This window comes from Pholcus phalangioides, unplaced genomic scaffold (assembly GCF_987345545.1).
Source record: "Pholcus phalangioides strain wild (caught in Gottingen) unplaced genomic scaffold, Ppha-v1.0 ptg000015l_1, whole genome shotgun sequence".
NCBI lineage: Eukaryota > Metazoa > Arthropoda > Arachnida > Araneae > Pholcidae > Pholcus > Pholcus phalangioides.
Genome location: NW_028301608.1, coordinates 75,493,991 through 75,511,052, shown reverse-complemented (window position 1 = coordinate 75,511,052; position 17,062 = coordinate 75,493,991). Strand labels below are relative to the sequence as shown.

The window sequence follows — 17,062 nt, the reverse complement described above, 5'->3', positions numbered from 1 at the left end:
CACAAGACAAAATATGTTGATTTTTGGTGATATAAATATACTTGACAACAATAACGAAATTTCTAATTATTTGGATATAATGGCTGTTAGTGGCTTTGTGTCCTTACAGGACTATTACTATATAGAGAAACTGAAGTAGAAGGCACGTGTATTGATCATCATGTTTTTATAGAACGAAGAAAAATACTGCACAAAAATTTAATATGTTCCAAACTCAACTAACAGACCATATGAGTTGTGATAATGGTTGGCACAGCTGGGGGCTCTGAGGCTCTCTATCCCTGTTAGACTCTTCTCTACTAGTCTCATTAGTATTACTTTCAAACACGCTAGGCCGGCTGTCCTCCATTTCAAAGTTTGTGTTGGAAATGTCCCGTGATATTACAGCGGGGAGTGAGAGTCTTGCCTGTTTCCCAAGAAGCACCACTGGGTAGAGTCGCTTAGCATCCTGTAGTGATCTTCTCACTTCTTTTCGTCGTCTCGCCTTGTTAGTCGATGGGGAAAGTGTGGAGTGTGGATCTGTAAAGTCAATTTGCACACCCTTTTGTATGATATGCCGTTCATATTGGGTTCCAGTGTCCAAGAAATCCTTCTGATTCGAAGTCGTTTGAGTTTCCGTGTCAGCACTGGGTGTTAGTTCTGTCGGCAATGTCTGTGTACCCTGATCTATCATACGGAGGTCCATTGGAGGTTGCTGCAGAGTAGCCTGATTCTTTTCAACATTACCAGTAGTAGGAATCCGTTTTTGCCTCAAATTCGGACTAGCTGCCTTGTCCTGTCGAGATTTACTGCTGGTCGTCAATGTTTGTGGCCTAGCATCCGACTGGTTTACTATATCTTTGACGAGTTCAACCAACAAGCGTTCCACACTGTCTTGGTCACGAACAGGCAGTCGAATCTTTCCCCTCTTTGTCACTCGTATAGACTGCCATATGGTTTTCACAGAATCAATGACATTTTTGAGTTGTCTTTCCAAGCAGTTATGCTCACTGACCGGGATTCGATGTCGGGATTTTCCTGAGTTCTTTCGCGGGGCTGTTAGAAAGTTCCAAATACTCATAGCAGCGTCGTACGTGTATGACCCCATAGCATCGGGATCGTCCTTAACGTTATCATTGTCCTGTGCTTTGATAATTACTGGATGTGGTAGAGTGCTTATTATACCCTGTGGGCTCGAATCCGACATAGCATCATCAGATGGGGTGGCAACCTTCCTTCGAAGATTCCTTTCTAAAACCATCTTAAGTAACGAATACTTCTTTCAAACTTTGGTGTGAGATGATAGCCTTTAATTTATACGTCATTGCTGTGATTGCTCGTAATTTATTAACAACTTGATCAGTATGATCTTTCCATTTTAGGTTAGATGAAATAATGATTCCAAGATATTTATAATGCTGTACTCTTTCAATGTATGAACAGTTACATATAGTATTTGAAAGAAAGTCGTTACATTCATGAAATTTCATTAAATCTGTCTGTGTGCTTAAGTTAGTTAAATTAAAAAGAACCCATTTAGTTTTGCTAGCGTTTAGCCTAAGTCGAAGGTTTCGAATTCTTTTATTTATTGCATGAATGTCTTTTTCCAAATTTTTTATCAGTTCTTCAGTTGTTTCAGCGGAGGAAACTAGAACTGTATCATCTGCGAATGAAACAAGTTGACCGGAAATATTGATATTATGAATTTCATTAATGTAAATAGAAAAAAGTATTGGGCCAAGAACCGATCCCTGAGGTACGCCTGTATCTATTGCCTTTACCTGACTTATCGCATTGCCTACTTTAACTGTCTGTTTCCTATTTGTTATAAAAGATCTGAACCAATCGAGTGGGAGCCCTCTTACTCCAATATTTTTTAGTTTTTCCAATAAGATATCCCAGTTTACTGTATCAAACGCTTTACTGATATCTATAAATACAGCTGCTACTTTTTTGTTATTATTAATTTTATTTTGTATATAATCCATTAATCTAATCATAGCCATTTCAGTATTCCTTTTTTCCCTGAAACCAAATTGATGATGTGAGTAGTAGGCAATGGCGTGTAAATAACTATTAAGTTGTCGTTTTACCCATTTCTCTAATAATTTTGACATAATAGGTAAAATCGAAATTGGTCTGTAATTGTTCATGTCATCTTTATTACCTTTCTTGTATATGGGCGTAACAATCGACTTTTTTAGTTCATTATAAAATATTCCAGTATCTAGAGATTTATTAATCAGATGGGTTATTAGTGATGGGTGGTGACGATAGATAATTTTAATGATTCTTGGTGTCAGACCATCACTTCCTGCTGGCTTATTAATATTAATTGAGTTAACCAAGCTTTCAGTTTGTGGCAAGTCAATTTCGTGAAGAACAATTGAATTGAGTTGAGAACTTTCGTTGTTTACAAAGTCATTTGTTTGATTGTTTACTTCAGTGTCCCTTACTCGATTTATAAAGTTATCATTAAAATCGTTAGCTAGTTTATTTTGATCATCACAATTGGGTAATTTCCTAATTTTTTTGTTGTTTACAAAATGGTTTATAAATTTCCACTGACTTCTTTTATTTGATCCCAAATTGATAAACTTTTCCCTAAAATAATTATCTTTCTGTTTTTTGATTGCTTTCTTTAAATTAGTATTATATTGTTTATATTTGATTTCATAATCATGTCTGAATGGATTTTTACGATGCTTCATATATAGTTTCTCCTTAATATTTATCATTTTAATTAGGTCATCCGTAATCCATTCATTAAGCTTTGCCCTATTTCTATCTTTAACATATTTTTTTTTTATAAATAAGCTTGAATTCAATCTAAGGATGTCAATAAAACGTATATAAGCCTGATTTGTATCGATTTCATCAAACACCCGCGTGAAATCAACACCCCTAATAAATCGTTCAAATAATTCATAATTTATCCAAGTTTTTTCTATATAATTTGAATTGTTATCGCTATTATATGGTGAACATTTTCTTATGTAACCAATTAGTAGATGATGATCAGTGATTCCCGCATCATATACGCCCATTTTACACTGAAAATTATTTTTTAGCGAACGGTAAAACACATGGTCAACATCAGTTGAATCAGTAAATCCGATTCTTGTAACACATTTTTCAAATGAAGAAAACCATTTAAACAGAATAAATTCAAATAGTCATTAATATTTATGTCATTATCATTGAATAGGTTCACATTCATGTCACCCATAATTATCATATCCGAGTTTTTAAATTTGTTCAAATATATTCTAAGTTCATTATTAAATTGTTCAATGGTATAATTATGAGATCTATAAAATAGTGAAAATATAATATTGAAATCACAAATTTTTAATGTTAAAATTTCTGCTGTCTGAAATTGACTAGAGATTGAATTGACTTTTATACCTTCTCTAATGTATATGTAAACCCCTCCTGATTTATTATATTCACGACAATTATAAAAACTATAATAACCTGGGATTGTGTACATATTCACTTCACATTCCTTAATCCAGATTTCAGTTAGACATATCACATGAAAATCTTCATTAGTATATTTTAAAAATACCATAAAATTATCAAAGTTTTTCCTCATACTCCTCACATTACAGACAATATATTTCAGTGTCGTATTACAAGCTGTTTCATCGGTATTTAGAAACTCTTTTATAGAATTAGGCGAATTCAAGACAGGCACTCTAACGTTGTTCAATTCTATATAGTTTTCAGTTTCCAAGTCAAACATTGTTTACAAGTATTTTTTCCAATTCTTTGGTGTTTCTTATCCTTAATACCGTGGATGTCTCCGTCTGTCTTAAAAACACCTTCCCATTTTTAGTCCAGGCAAACTGGTAGTTTTGTTCATACTTGAATTTCCTTACAGCATAAAACAGTTGCTTGATGTGTCGAGTCAAATGTTCGTTGATGTAAATTCTCTGAGGAGTAAAATTCTTATTGATGATATCAGTATCTAAGGATGGGTGCTTTTTAACAGCATCAATCCAAGTCGTCTTTGATGATTCCTCCTTGAATCTGACAATAATTGGATTAGGTTTCCCCTTTGTGAATGATGGTACCCTATGTGTTTTCTCAATTTTGGTATCTTGGGTGATGTTGAGCACATCCTTTATGTTGTTCAACATTTCAATTATGTTTTCATCTTTCTCCTCAGGAATACCATTTATTTCGATGTTATTTGCTTTTCTCGTATATTCTATATCTGAAAGTGATTCTTTTAGTTCAAATATGTCTCTATGCAGTTTGATATTTATTTATTTTTTTTGGTTGCCTTCGTATGAGGCGACAATGTTTTGTTTTTATAATAAAACTTTCCGGATACACCCACCCTTCGGGAACGCTTCGATATCTATGAGATGGGAAGCGGGGTGTGTCCGGTCTTCAAAGGTCAAAGGTGACCATACTTGATCTGAAAAAATACGGGAATTCGATAACATAAATACGGGACATCGCTAATTCTCGCTATAAATGTTGCCAATCGACGGCCAAATTGCCAATAATTTCTTACAACTAACTCCTCGCGAGAAATGCAGTGCTACATTAAGTCTGCAGTGATTTAACCCCTACACGTACAAGCTTCTGGCAACAAATTTAGATGATATCAGTTTTACGAATCGGCGATAAATCCGGTAACCTTGCTCTAGAGGCTAGTGAGTAGACATTAGACTAGTACTATTGCATAACCGTACATGCACCTCGTACACATTCTCTGCGGAATTTCTAACGAATCAGTACATGTCGGAACGTGTTGTGTGATATGCATGGTCCTAACGTATTTATATTGTTAGAGTTGGGCTTGTTTTATATTCTTCCTTGTGCTGCCATCTGTGTTCTATATTTTGAAGTAAATATGGTAAATGCTTTGACTTTCATGTTATGTAAGTACGGTGTTGTAGGTCAACCTGCTCTCTGCGGAGAGAATTTTTCAAATGGGAGACCGGCTCGCATTCCCCCCTCGAAGTTGGAAAACCGCAGAAAACCAACATCAGCCGACCACCACTGTGCGTCAACGGAGTTCGAATCTTCTGGATGCCCACACGACCGCACAGCGGATAGACACTAGACTACAAAGGCAACGAATCCTCTCTCCTTAGAGCTCGAGTGCGCTGAACGGGGCCGTATGGACAGCCAAACTTAATTTGGGTCAAAGCTCACATTACTGACATGGGCACCAGATAGCGACTTATCCGTAGAAGATATCACTCTCCGCTAATAATCGAATTAATGCGAAGATAAATCAAGGAAAGGAAATTCGACTGCCTTTGCTGGGGGGAATCGAACCCACGTCCTCTCACTAGCTGGGTGATGCTCTATTTCCCCCCCCCCTCCAAAGGCAGTCAAATGTTTTTTCCTGGATTTACATCAGCCAGCTGTCGAAACCTTCGTATCAATAGTGGAGAGAGACATCATCTTCGGATTCGAACCTTGTTCTAACCTAACCGCACTTTGGAGAAGGGGAAAGAAAAAAATGGAAGACAAGGAGAGGAGAAAATAAATGGAATAGGAAAGAAAAATGGTAAAAAATACATAAGTAAATAAGAGAGTTTTCAGTAGATTTCTCTTTTCACTGTCACCCTATGTGTTCTCTTTCACGCTTACATGTAAACAGAAAAAAAGATACATTGGAGGAAAATATCACTAGCAGGAATATAGAAAAGACAGAGAGAAGAAAAAAAAACAACTTCGGTTTATAGTGTTACAATAAAGCTTCGCGATGATGAGGTGAAAGAAAAGAAAACACAGAGAACTAGATTGAATTTTTTTCGACTGGCGTTTAGATGAAATATTTCGTCCCCCGATAGTAAAGGGGTTAAAATGTAATTCACGAAAACAAAAAATTTGAGCATGGCCAGATCCTTCTTAACAGAACCACAGGTCCTCGAGAAAAGTGATTTTTCTGTCTTTTTTTCATGCTCTTTTGATCGGACATGTACATTTTTTTATTCCAGCCCCGCACAATTTTCCAAGATAATACGGAGTTTTTTCGGTTGTCCTTAAATTTTTTCCCACCACCACCTTACCTCCGTTTAACCACAGTGTGGATGGTCGTGTGAACATCGGGATTGCCTCGCAACGCGAATGCACAGGTTCGATCACCATGGTTTGAACTTTTTGAACCAGTGCAGCCAGAATAAGAGTAGATGAATTCGGTTGTTGGAGTGAGAGCACATGAAAGAACTCTCGATATGGTAATTTTCGAATTATTCGCATTCAGAGTGGATTGAAAGGAAAATTAAAGTTACCTTCATTTGGCGCAAGCCCAGGGTTGCGACAGCTCTCTGTGATCAGACAGTACCGCGAATCCTGCGAGTAAACATTCGATCAGCCCGAGTTTTCCGAAACGGAGGAACAATAATAATAATGACCGTTTGCAACGAGAGAACATCCGATATCGGGGAGAGGAGCGTTTTGTCACAACAAGGCGTCCCACTTCCTCTGCTGATGACCATACGAGCTTCCCGGATACCAAAGAGCGTACAGGTCATTCCGTTCATTGTATGTGCGACGGTTTAACGAACACAGACCTGTATTTCGACGGTGAAACGTGGAAACGAGAAAAAGGCTCAACCCGTGTATTTCCTGCCACATTTCAATAGACTTTTCACTAGGCTCATAATTCGACACATCGCTAAAAGCCTACAATACCGCCACACACACAAAGATAGATAGATAGATAGATAGGTGATTGAGATATTTTGTTGGCATACTCACCGACAAACTGCGTCAATGCCACTCGAATACCACATGTGTCTGCGTGATCGAAAAATTAACGCCCATGGACATCTCTTTCTCTCTCTACAGCAAAGTGTTCATCGAAGTTAGGGGAGGGCCGTCAAAGAAGTTTTTTAGATCTGTGGTACTTGTCTACAGCTGCATGTAGGAAATTTTGATTTTTCTAAATTGATTCTGTTGTTGCTCGGATCCATACTAAGAATACTGTGGACGCCACTTGGAAGGGATGCAGGGGAAATTTTTCTTTGTTTTTTAGAAGAAATCGAATTTTTCATTGAGAGAGTCTCAAAATGATCCCGATTAGATAAAAAAAGTCGAGCTGTATATAAATAAGATTTCGTACACCTTCACTTGTTAGAAGTAACTTTAATGCTCTTAATGAAATTCTTGATGCAGCTCGTTTGCTTCAAATCGAGCACAACCACCGCCTATGGTTATGGGCTGTTCACTACCGAATGAGTTTTACTGGAAATATGCGTGTGTACCTAACAATCTGAGAGCATATCTAGTGTTGTTCGCGAATTTTTAGTGCTGCCATCTATTTTTCAAACTGTAAGCCAAGTATAATGATTTCATATTTGCACCGGTTTAGGACTGTTGCTCTCTGTGGCGAAACTTTTTAATAGTGATATCGAATAACATTCGCGCCTTAAATTTGGGAACCACAGAAAAATCTACTTCAGTCATTATCTCCAAAAAATATATTCTGCATCTAGGAGGTAAAGCTTCAACCGATCACCAGGTTGAGTAATAGAGCTCTTTGAAATACCAGGCCTACCCATTCGCCACCTTTGAACGGAAGTGTGACGAATGTTAGTATTATTGCTATAGCCCCATTCGCTCTTCCCCCCGTTCTGCCATATTTTCTACGATTTCGAGACATCACTTGGGGCGGCAAATCTGTTCTTTGCTCAAAGATGGACCATGAATCCGCTCTCCTTAAGCGAAGCCTTAGTAGTTTCTATAAATGGGACACGGATATTTTATCATAAGATATCAGATACTCAGATGCACGGTGATCAGTGATGATGGTAGCATAAATGTGTGTGGGGGAATGGCGTATGGGGACACCGGGGCTGGTTGGCAACAGTTTGTGGTTTATTATTTTTGAGGGCAAGGGTGGTTTAGTTACGACAATTTTGTGTGATTGTGTCTACGGAAACTACATATATTCGGCTACATTATGGTATTTTTTCGGCCAGATGTTTTAAGAGATGCATTAAGGCCGAAACACACGACGATAACGAATTGTGAAATCTTATTCGTGGAAATTCTGTGACGTACAAAATTATGTGGCGTGAAATTCGCACGTCACAGAATTTATCAAGTCTCTGGCACGACGTAAAATCACGTCACGTCAGTGTAGTGTGTTTCAGCCTTTACGCCATCAGTCGAAGTGAAGTCATTGTGTGTGTTGCTCGTGATATCTGTTTTGACTTTTGAAAAATCTGTTGTTTTTTTTTTCAATCCAATGGATGCGAGACGCGTTTTTGGATGACCTTGATGAGGAAGAAATGACTGCATTAATCGTTTGAGTAAAGCGTTCGAGAGAGAAGAATGTGGATGCATCCCATACAGGGCCGCCCTTACTATGCATGGGGCCCGTCGCGAAAATAACAGCTGGGCCCCCTTAGCCCTATTTTTGTTTTCTTCTGTGACAGAGAAGAATCGAAAATCCAGAAAATAAAAATTCGAAATAAATGCAAGAAAACTTTTTTTCAGAATTGTTGAAAATATAGTGAAACCTCGCTACAACGTTACTCGATAAAACGATTTTACCGGTTCTTTACCACGATATTTTTCAAGTTTGCTCAGAATGTCTATATTCGAATGTTAAACTGCTGCCTCTCGATATTTTAATAATCCTTCTGCAACGATATATTTCCCAGGTCCGCAGAATATCGTTTATCTCGAGGGAGGGGGGATCGAAATACCTAGCGCCCCTTAAAAAAGGGGAAAAAGGTATATTCATTTCTATGTTCTTTAAATCTAGATTTGTTTATTTCATGAAGTCGCGCAGGAAGTCGCCATATTGGTTAACTTACACACGGTTTGTATGTCCCTCAAAGAAAGGAGGAGGAAAATCATGTGATCACCCAAGTCCGCCCCTGCGTGAGATTATTGTTTATGTCAGCAATTGCCGCTCTCACCAGTCGTTTTATGTACGAGTGTTTAAGATACTTAGCAATGCCCTGATCCACAGGTTGCAATTTTGGTGCAGCTACAGCTACGGATGAACGAATTTCAGATTCCTTTTCATTGATATATCTCACCTTAGATTCATTGATTCCGTAATGGCGGGCCGCAGCAGCAATTGACTTACTTTCGCCAAGCATAGTCAATACATCCAATTTTTCTTGTTAAATTTTCACTTTTATTTACCTTTCAAAGCATTATTAGTAGCAGTAGAAAAATGAACCATCCTAAGCACGTACAAGTCAAATTTTGTAAACAAAACACGCGAATAACGAATGCTGAGTGTTGTCAAAAAAAATTCCCAATAAAGGAAAAAAACCGCGAATACGGGGGTGGGGGGGGGTAGGGCGACTGTAGATCCAATGACTATAGGTGAAGTGGACGGCTTCGGTGACGTCACGAGCTTCGCGTGGAGGCTTTCTGCTCATAGACGATGTTGTCCCTGAGAATCAGATAGCGAAATTTGGAGATGAGGACGCATGTGTGTGCGCAGGGCCGGTCCTAGAAATTCTGTCGCCTGGAGCGAATATTTGGCTGCCCTTAAGATACAACACAATCTGAAAAAAATTTCTTTCTTCACCTCTATTACCTTGATTCAGTGGTTTCCGATGTGTTGCTCAGGGGTCATTCAAGTATTACGTCAGCATCGATGGGGGGGGGGGGGGGGGTTTGGGAGATGTTTACATCATCAACCACTATTTATGAAGATATGAAATATTCTTAATGGTTTATTCGGTGATAATATTATTCGGTGCGCCAAAAACGGAAAAAAACCTTTCGATACGATAGTTATTGGGCACCTGAACTAACATTCTACCTATCGATAAGTCCCCTACAGAGCCACTTTAATTATCCCTAAATGTTTCACGAATACCTTTAAGTGCTCTGGAAATGTTTACGGGCTACTTGAGCGCTGTGAAACTGTGCCACGCATTACTCAAGTGATCCGTAATTATGCCACGGATCACTTAAGTAATCTGGGAATGTTCCGCGGGTAAGTAATGTAGAACCGCACTGGGAGCCGCTTAAGTGCTCTATAACTGTGCCACATGTCACTCAAGGGATCTCTAAATGTGCCACGGATCGTTTAAGTGTTCTGTAACTGTGTTGCGGGTTACTTAGGTGATCTTTGAATGTGAAAGTGATCTTTGAGGCCTACTTCAGTGAACTGAAAATGTGTCACGGGCCACTTAAATGCTCTGCAATTGTGCCATGGGTAATTTAAACGATTTGTAAATGTACCGCTTAGTTCATTTTTACAAAATTAGGTTGGGGGGGGGGGGCAAGCCACATCAGATAACCTTCGGGGCCACATTTGGTCTGTGGGTCAAGGGTTTACCAGGCTTAAAGGGTGGGTCGCAATGAATTTGTTAAAGATAAATTTTGAGTTCATAGCCTTCAAATAGCATTGAAATTAACAGAAATTGATTATAATAACATATAAAGGTATTTTATTCCGAAATTTTAATTTTTTTTTTAAATATTTTTTGCCTTAAAAAAATAAAAATTTCGTCTGGGGGGGGGGCGCACGATCCCCCTATCGCCCCCCCCCCCCCATCGTACGTTTCCGATCCCACCAATATGCGTTAGGAGGTAGGGGGCAGTGATGACAAAATTTTGCTGACGAGGGGGGGTTGGTCAAAAATGGCTAAAAATTTGCTTACGTAATACTTGAACGGCCCCTTATCACTCCCTTGGGGGTGGGAGTAATGTTTATGATTTGAGATGTCGCGAGAGAATTTCGTAAATTAAAAAATTAAAACGTCTGATGAGAGTAAATATGCCAAATCTCTTTCTTCTCTCTGAAAGACAGGGTGGGGGGGGGGGATAGTGGGCGCAACTGTTTAACTATTTTCCTATGAGTTTTGCAAAAATGTCTGCACATCATTGGCGTACGCTTGGGGTTCTAACCCCCCACCCTCAAGCCGAGATTATAGTGTTATTTTGCAGAAAAAACGTAAACCCCCCCCCTCCCCCCGAGAAGAAAAAAAATCAACCCCCCCCCCCTTCCCTTGAGAAAATACGCCTATACTGCACATACATATACCATATAACGCATTAAAATTCTACATAAAGTTTACTGAAAATAATTTGAAGGAAAATCTTATTCTCTCAATCAAGCATCACAAATGTGCTTTCGCGCATTTTTATGAGAAAACAAGAAAATTAATAAATTGATATTTATATTCTGAATCCAAAGACGAAAATTAATTATTGAAAATTCAAGAGTCGCTTTCCTCATTTGCTAGTTTTTAAAATCGTGATTCTCCGCGTTATAAAGATAAAGTTTTACTACCTTCTTATTTATACGTTGCTGTGAAATTCTCTAGCGAAGTGACATCCCTAAGTTCATACATTTTTGACCAGAGGCACACACAGAAGAGAACATGGGGGTGGGGGGGCAAGACCATCTAAAGTTAAAAATATTTCTTAATATTTTTGTAAAAAGTTAAAAATATCGAAAGAAAACACATTTTATACCGTATGTTATCACCCATTTCTGTTAATTTAAAATGATTTTTGAAGGTTAGTAGCTCAAAATTTCTCTGCGAGAGATGCCTTGTGCTCCACAAACCCAATGTGCCCCTTTTAGAAGTCGATCTTGCGTATGCCAATACTCGTGATCAGGGTGCAGGCTATTGTAATGTTGTAAGTACGGTTCATCTTGGGTAAGGTAAATTCTACCACCAGTCATTGTACCGCTTGATCATTGTTTGGCGCAGCATAACCTTGATGATCCTTGCACTAATAAAAAAAACTAATCATAAAGGTAAATCATGTGGGGTTAATCTTCGATCAAGACGCTGATTTCGGGGAATTGCACTATGCTCCGACAGATAAGAGAAAGGCGACGATCGCTGATATATCAGAAACCATCGATGTAATACGAGGGAAGCTGGACGGAAAACAACGGGTGCAGTTAAGGGAAGTGTTGACCAAATACGTAGATGTGTTCAGTGACAAACCAGGACATGCAAAGGTGGACGGACATTCCATAAAAGTCACGACGGATTGTACGCCGCAGATGTTACCCCCGTATAGAGTGCCGTTCGCTCTACAAGAGGAGGTAGACAAGTGGACGCACTGCTACAGCTCAAGCTAATAGAACCCAGTAATAGTGATTGGAATTATCCTATCGTTTGTGTAGCAAAAAAGGACGGAAGTGTCCGACTATGTGTGGACTACAGACTACTAAATAGTTTCACTGTCCCCATGAAGAATGCGACAGAGCTGTTGTATGAAGTTGGGAAGGCGAATTTTATTTCCGTGGTAGATTTGACGAAGAGTTATTAGCATATACCCATGGCGAATGATTCCAAGCATTTTACGGCGTTCGTCACTCACTCTGGACATTATCAGTGGAACGTTCTTCCCTTTGGATTGAAGAACGCGGGCAGTACGTTTCAAAAAGCGCCAGACAAGTTATTAGTTCCCCATTAGTGATATTGTCACTCTTACATTGACGACGTTGCCGTATTCTCGGACACATGGGATGACCACGTGATTCACATAGGAAAAGTACTCGAGGCCCTCCTTCGGGCAGGCTTCACCGTCAATGAAAAGAAGTGCGTCTTCGCCGAGAAGCAAGTAAAGTTCTTAGGACATATAATCGGATCTGACAAACATGCCGCGGACCCACAGGAAATTGAAGCGGTTGAGTCGTCCTACTTCTAAGAAGGAACTGGGAAGCATGTTGGGCCTAGCAAGTTATGTACTATAGAGATTGCATCCCTGCTACTCGGGAATGGTTATGTCTCTCACTGATTTGACAAAAAAGGGTTCCAAATCTACTTCCTCGGAGCGATAAAGAAACGGCATTTCAGGTTTATCAGACGTGCCAACTTTTGGAATCCAGAAATCCGGAGATTCCCTTCCGGCATTCATAGACTCGATCGGGAAAAAAAATTCACTAAACAATTTTTTTTAATCAATTAAGACAAATTTCAATTATTCCTCCCAAGGCAGGTTCTGCATTGCCCCTGAGCAAAATATAATTCCACATGTCAGTCTTTCATAAAACATAAGTGTTTCCTTTCGTGGATGCTATCCGTGGGTATCTAAACTCTTAAAAACTTTATATTCATCTTCATATAAGCTTAAAGTTTTATATTTTCTTTCTGCAGACATATTTAATCGGAGGAAACAATTTAAAAAACTTCAAAATACAAAGCTGCTGGCGAAAAAACTTGTGTTTACCGCACGGCTGTTAATGGAATACAATAACGTTTATACAGGAATTTCGGCAATCAAGGTCATGCCCCTGATAAATGATTGCCGATAAACGCTACGTAAACGAAGTCACGTCTTTGCCAGTTGCTTAAATGAGGTCACCAAAACTTTTTTTCACAGCTGTCCTCAATGAGTGTTTCCCCTAACGATGATGGCAATCATTGACGTCATGACAACGTAAAAGCTCGCGTAAAATATAATTTTCTGCTAAAATCCGGAGAGCAGGAGGAAGGATGAAAAATCCGGAGTCTCCCGCCTAAATCCGGAGAGTGCCAACTTTTGAAATCCATAAATTCTCCCGAGGGGGGTACCCCCTCCCCTGACACTCATAGACTCGATCAAAAAAAAAGTTCATAAAAAAAATCGCTTTTTTTTTTTTTTTAACCAATTAAGGAAAAGTTACATTCTTCCCCCCCCCCCCCAAGGCAGGTTCTGCATTGCCCCTGAGAAGAATATAATTCCATGTCAGTCTTTCCATGCAGAATAAAGAAATCACATCTACATACTGTTCATAAAGTATAAGTGTTTCCTTCCGTGGATGCTATCAGTGATGTGATCAATGTATGCATATTTCTATACTACCCAAAAGGGAAGGCATCTTGAACAGTCTGTCATTTTCCTTCCATGATTAAAATGTGACAAAAGCTCGCCCTAAAAAACTCTAAAGATGATTAAGAGGGTTTCAAGGAAGCGACATATCTCTTAATTGCTGAAATACTGAGCAAGTTAGGCGAGATCTCATAAATGCAGCTGAGGTGGTTGAGGAATCGGGTATAGAGTGTTGCTTCACCTATTTTGTTTATTAAGAATGAAGTGACCATCTTAACACGTGGTACGACTTGTAATGCGAAAGGAGGATGAAACACCATGACAACTAATGCTATGATATGATTTTGAAAAGTGTGTTAACTGATAGGCTGGTGTTTCCAGCCAGGTTGTTCCCCCCCCCCCAAATATTACTTTGTCTGAAGCTATCTGATGCTGTAGAGACAGTCATAGGTAACATCCCCCCCCCCATTCCAGTGCACGGCATTAGCTGTTGCTAACAAAAAAAAAAAAAACAGTATTCTCAGATGCGGTTCTGGTTTTCTTCTGGAGTTCTATGGACTGGGGCTAGCATAGCATCCATCCTGCTTGAAGGCAACTTTGGTCGTTTTCTGCAAATTTAGACAGAGATTGGTTGAAACAAAAACAAAATATATATATATACACTGCTGGCCGCCGTAAATGCAACACCCTGAAGGAAGCATGCAAATAATATGAAATTTACAACATGCATTAGCGGAGGTGAGATATGCAAATGATTAGAATTTCAGCGCAGACGCACATCACGCGCGCCTGTGGCGCCACTTCAAAGCGCTATTTAAGGCTTGGAGATTTCGTACGGCAATTGTGTTTTTCTTGTGGTTTTTTCAAAAAAACGATCAATTATGCCTCGTAGAAAACAGCGATCATCTTTTGATCAAGTATCCGAGTTCGACAGAGGAAGGATATTGGCCTACCGAGATTGTGTATTATCTTTCAGGGAAATCGGTAGTCGTGTTGGACGAAACCAAACAACTGTAATGCGGATATGTGATCGTTGGATGCAGGAGGGTACGACGGACCGACGTGTTCGATCGCATCCACCTCAGTGCACCACTTCACGTGATGACAGGCGTATTGTGCGTATGGCAGTGACGGATCGCTCAGCCACATCACGAACCATAGCACAGCACATTCAGTCTGTACCGCATCATCCAGTGTCTGCGCGTACCATTCGACGCCGTTTACAGCAGAGTGGTCTGTCCGCAAGACGTCCATTGCTTCGTCTACCCTTGATGCAGAACCACAGACGTCTCCGCCGCCAATGGTGCGATGAAAGAATGATGTCGACGGCACAATGGAATGAAATTGTCTTTACTGACGAGTCATGCTTCTGTCTGCAACACCACGATGGTCGGATTCGAGTCTGGAGAGACACCGTGCTGAACAGCTGCGTTATGCACCGCCACACTGGTCCTGCACCGGGTATTATGGTATGGGGCGGTATTGGATATCACTCTCGCACTCCTCTAGTACGCATTGCCGGTACTTTAAAAAGCCAGCGCTACATCTCCGAGGTGTTGGAGCCAGTTGTCCTTCCTTACCTTCAGGGCTTGCCCACAGCCATATTTCAACAGGATAATGCGCGACCACACATGGCACGCATTGTCCAAAGGTTCTTCGTCAATCGCCAGATTGAATTGCTTCCCTGGCCAGCTCGCTCTCCGGATCTTTCGCCGATAGAAAACATGTGGTCCATGGTTGCTCAACGATTGACCCAGATTACATCCCCAGCTGCCACACCAGATCAACTTTGGCAACGCGTGGAAGCTGCTTGGTCTGCTGTACCCCAAGAACACATCCAAAGTCTCTTTGAATCAATGCCGAGGCGTGTGGCAGCGGTGATCTCCAACAATGGCGGCTACTGTGGCTACTGATTTTGGCAGGAACCACACTTCACAGAAGTCTATAAATTTAATCATTTGATGCTTGGTCAACATGTTATCTACAAACTAAATATTGTTGCGATATCTCTTGTCTTTCTTGGTGTTGCAATTTGGGTGGCCAGCAGTGTATATAATATTTATATAAACAATAAACCAAACTGTTAAACAGGGTTTTTATTTCACAGTGTATTTTTTTTACTTGAAATAAAAAAATTAAAAAATTCCAGAACCATTGCCTCAACTAACTCTAGATCATTATATCAAGTTTTCTTAACGCTATGCCATGTTATATTTATCAGATACATGGTCGAGTTCTGTTATTGCTGTTTTAAATATGTGCACCAGGCTTAACTTCTCTTTTCTCTTACACTTGGACCTTCAGCACAGGCGGAGATAGATTTGAAAGTTGGGGGGGGGGGGGGGCACGATGATGCAATTCATATATACACATATACATCAGATCCGGCAATCTCCTTTGATGATGGGGGGGGGGGGGGAAGACAATACTCTCCTTTATCTCCGCCCATGACATGACCTTCACACTATTTTTAAAAATTGATTTAACCATATTGCTATACTACATTCTCGCTGTCTGTAATCTATGAAATTGTTGCAACAAGTTTGGGGGTGTGCACAGTACTTCAAAAAAACCTACCAAAGAAAATATTTTGGTGACTTTGCTCCATTTCATATGGATTCCTTGATATGTTTTGTTAAAATTTCTGGATACACCCATCCTTCGGGAATGCTTCAGTATCTCTTTGACATCATAGGTACTGGAACCTAGGAGCCAAGGCCATTTGAGCCCCCCAATAATTTAGATAAAAACAATGCAATGTACCCTCCCTTCTGCTGTACATGCGCCCAAGTCCTGTATATACAGGACAACCAGCACAACTTTCAGCTGTCCCAATGTTTTCTTCATGTCGGCACCTGTCTGAGATGTGAAGAGGCATGTGTCAGGTCCTTCAATATCAATTCAATAATATGTTTTGTTTCTGCTAAAAAATGGGGCTATAAAAATCTCTTTCCCCCCCCCCCCCCATTGATAGGTTGCAGTTGGGCAACAGATATGGATCAGACACACCCTCAGTGAAACCTGTCCAAAAAACAGAAACCAGTCTCGAAACAAACCAAAATATAGTCTCATCCAAAGGCGCGGACATGAAAAAAACATTGGGAGGGCTGAAAGTTGCTTGTCGTCCCATATACATGGGAGCTCAAGCATGCATGCAGAAAAGAGTTAGGGTGCATTGCATTATTTTTTTCAGAAACAGGGCTCCCACTCAAAAAATTAGAAAAGTGGGATGGTGGGGGGGGGGGCATTTCTAGCTCTTTGATGACTGTTGTGTACATTGTTTATGCCTCTGCACGCCCTAAAAATGCACAAAACAATTGAATGTTATTGGGTATCATCAGTCACAAAACCTAGA

General features: G+C 39.9%; 1 protein-coding gene across 2 annotated transcripts in view; it reads right to left on the bottom strand.

The window, feature by feature from the left end:
• Positions 1–6,457, bottom strand: part of LOC149076693 (uncharacterized) — a 39,255-nt gene extending 32,798 nt beyond the window's left edge. Inside the window, exon 1 of one of the 2 annotated variants that reach the window (XM_089244313.1) lies at positions 6,243–6,457. In XM_089244313.1, coding sequence (XP_089100439.1) covers positions 6,243–6,248 — 6 coding nt within the window. In that variant the 5' untranslated portion in view covers positions 6,249–6,457. The remainder of the gene's footprint in view (positions 1–6,242) is intronic. The other variant, XM_089244315.1, reaches the window with a different exon arrangement.
• Positions 6,458–17,062: the final 10,605 nt, after the last annotated feature.